We start from the raw sequence: 2,543 nt of genomic DNA, 5'->3' as shown, positions 1-2,543 counted from the left end.
TTTTGTTTTTTTACTTATAGTTCTACTAGTTAGGTATTATACATTTGTTTGTAAAATATAAGTATAATTAATAGTCAATTAAAAACAACACGATAGAATTTTTAAAAATAAGTTAATATCTGTGTACAAGCAGTAACACTCCAAAAGGTATGTTCTTTGACTATTAATTGTATTTATATTTTTCAAACAAATGTATAACACATAACTAGTAGAACTATAAGTAAAATACAAAATTCTTTTAGTCTGAAAATGGTTAAATAAACCGAAACGTTACAAAATCATATAGTTGTGTAATTATTTGAGACCCACACTAGAAAAAACTGCATAATTTAATAGTAACAGTCATTAATCTAACTTAAATTTATCATAAAATTAATTTAAGTTGCAAAAAATGCACATTAGATAAAAAATTATAATGGAAACGCTTACCCGGCTTTTCCTAGATCAGGTGCAACGCCTCCTGAGAAATGAATACTGCAGTAAATAACTACTGAATTTAATTACGGTAGAGCAAAATAATTCTATTTGTTAGTTACGTTATCACTAATTGTAAGCATAAACTTTTATTTAACAGTTGGACTTTATTTCTTCATCTTCTATAATTAAACTTTACAGTTTATTGTAATGTATTCTGTGTGTTATCAAAAAGAAAACAGTACCAGAGTGAACATTTGTTTATTAGATAAAAGGAATCTCCCGAGCTCGTATCAGTACAAAATGCACTTTTTTTAAATCCTAAAGACTTACCACAAACAACTACAATAAGTGTTACAAAAATAATATTTTCAATCATTATTGCAGGCAACATTATTATTCCACATATCACTAGGCCTGCTTGGCGTTGAATACTTAAATAATAAGCATATGGAAAGTAGAGTAGTAGAACAGGTATCTAATGCTAAAGGTGAACCAGTATCATCCATCGTTACATATGTATTGTATTTGTAATTACTTATATAATAAGTGATCTCTAAAAGTAGAATTCCAGTAACCAAATTCCTCACAAGGTAATAATTATTTAAACAAATTGTTAGATAAGAAGGACGAGTTTCTAGCTTCGAATTGCTTTGATTATGATTAAATCAAATTGTTACTTAAATGATTCTAAAATTTTTTTGTTTGTTTATGGTTGGTTTTAATTTTACTTTAAAATGTATATTAATCCAGCCAATTCTAGATTTAATAATTTTTTTGGTATTTCATGGTTAATTTGCATAATGCTGTTATTCTTACATATTAACCCTTTACTAATGTGCCAGATTATTTCATTCGTGTATTATAAAAAAAATCAGTACCTTATCATTTGGAGCACTTACTAATATACCATGTTGGTACTTTTCGGAATCTTCTAACTTTTTTAAGTGTTTCTTATTAATTATAGGTGATAGCGTATTAGTTATCAGTTTTAATATTTTTAGTCTTTTGTAAATCACACAATTATATTATTATTACGATGTAAAATTTGGTTTTGATCGCCCTGTATATTATTACGATCCGTACCAAGTAATAGGGCGCTGCCTCTAGGCAGAATTGGTTACTACTCAACGATACTTAGATTGATAAATGTGGCAACTGCAAAGTGGACTAATGAGAATAATTCTGAGTATACAGAATTTGACTCATCGCAGCGGTTAATAGAGGGCGCCCTTGTACATAATCAGCTTTAATACTTAGTAATAAGACCTTAATAAAAACAGTTAGATGTTAATTTGTTTTCGATTATTTATACATACATATGTAGGTAGGATATTTTTTTTTATTTCAATTTGTATAGGTACCGAATTGTTATCCTGTAATCTATAATTTAAAAATTATTATTAGTCGTAATTACAGGTTAACAGAAATAAATTCAACTAGCATGTTGTTTATCATCCTTGAGGGTTTTGGTCAAATTAATGCGGAAAATTGACGGCTTTTCGATAACAGCCGATACCAAACTGAGATAACATCTCAATAATAATTGACCTGAACAGCTGGTGCTTATTCCACATGGCATTTTCACGTATACGCTCGTAAATCTATCGCAGCAACTGTTAGCACTATTAACACTCGCTGTTTTGCGGATATGTTTGACTTGTTTTAATGAAGCATTGCTAGCAACACCTGTTAACATTAAATTACACACCTAATGTACTAATGCATATGTACGAACGTGTGCACGTATTTGTAGGCGGCATTTAAACGTGTAGTTCTTTTAATTATACCATCCATTAACTATCTATTTTGGCGCCTAGAATGGAATGAAAAAATGCGCTTGTCTGGTGGAAAAACTCTTTAAAATACATCGAAACTAGAAATAGTCCGGGTACCCGAAGGTTCTGAATACGGCTGGGTACTAGATAATAACGCTGGGTACGCGGCGGATTGGGCATATTTTTAAAAATCCGGCCGGATACCGGATAATGACGCCAGGTACTCCGCGGATTCGACATATTTTTCAGTACCCGACCGATAATGGCACCGGGTACTCGGCGGATCTGGCACATTTTTTTAGGATCCGGCCGGATAGTGACACCGTGTACTCCGCGGATTTGGCACATTTT

The 2,543-nt window shown here is 31.3% G+C and overlaps 1 protein-coding gene across 1 annotated transcript in view; it reads right to left on the bottom strand.

The window, feature by feature from the left end:
- Positions 1-859, bottom strand: part of LOC108732656 (glyoxylate reductase/hydroxypyruvate reductase) — a 3,296-nt gene extending 2,437 nt beyond the window's left edge. The window contains exons 1-2 of the mRNA XM_018463569.2: positions 748-859; positions 430-460 (exon numbers count right to left, since the gene is read on the bottom strand). Coding sequence (XP_018319071.1) covers positions 430-460; positions 748-808 — 92 coding nt within the window. The 5' untranslated portion in view covers positions 809-859. The remainder of the gene's footprint in view (positions 1-429; positions 461-747) is intronic.
- Positions 860-2,543: the final 1,684 nt, after the last annotated feature.

Source organism: Agrilus planipennis, unplaced genomic scaffold (genome assembly GCF_000699045.2).
Source record: "Agrilus planipennis isolate EAB-ADULT unplaced genomic scaffold, Apla_2.0 scaffold71, whole genome shotgun sequence".
In the NCBI taxonomy this organism is placed as follows: domain Eukaryota; kingdom Metazoa; phylum Arthropoda; class Insecta; order Coleoptera; family Buprestidae; genus Agrilus; species Agrilus planipennis.
Note: the sequence above shows the minus strand (reverse complement) of the source record. Positions and strands in the feature narration are given on the sequence as shown.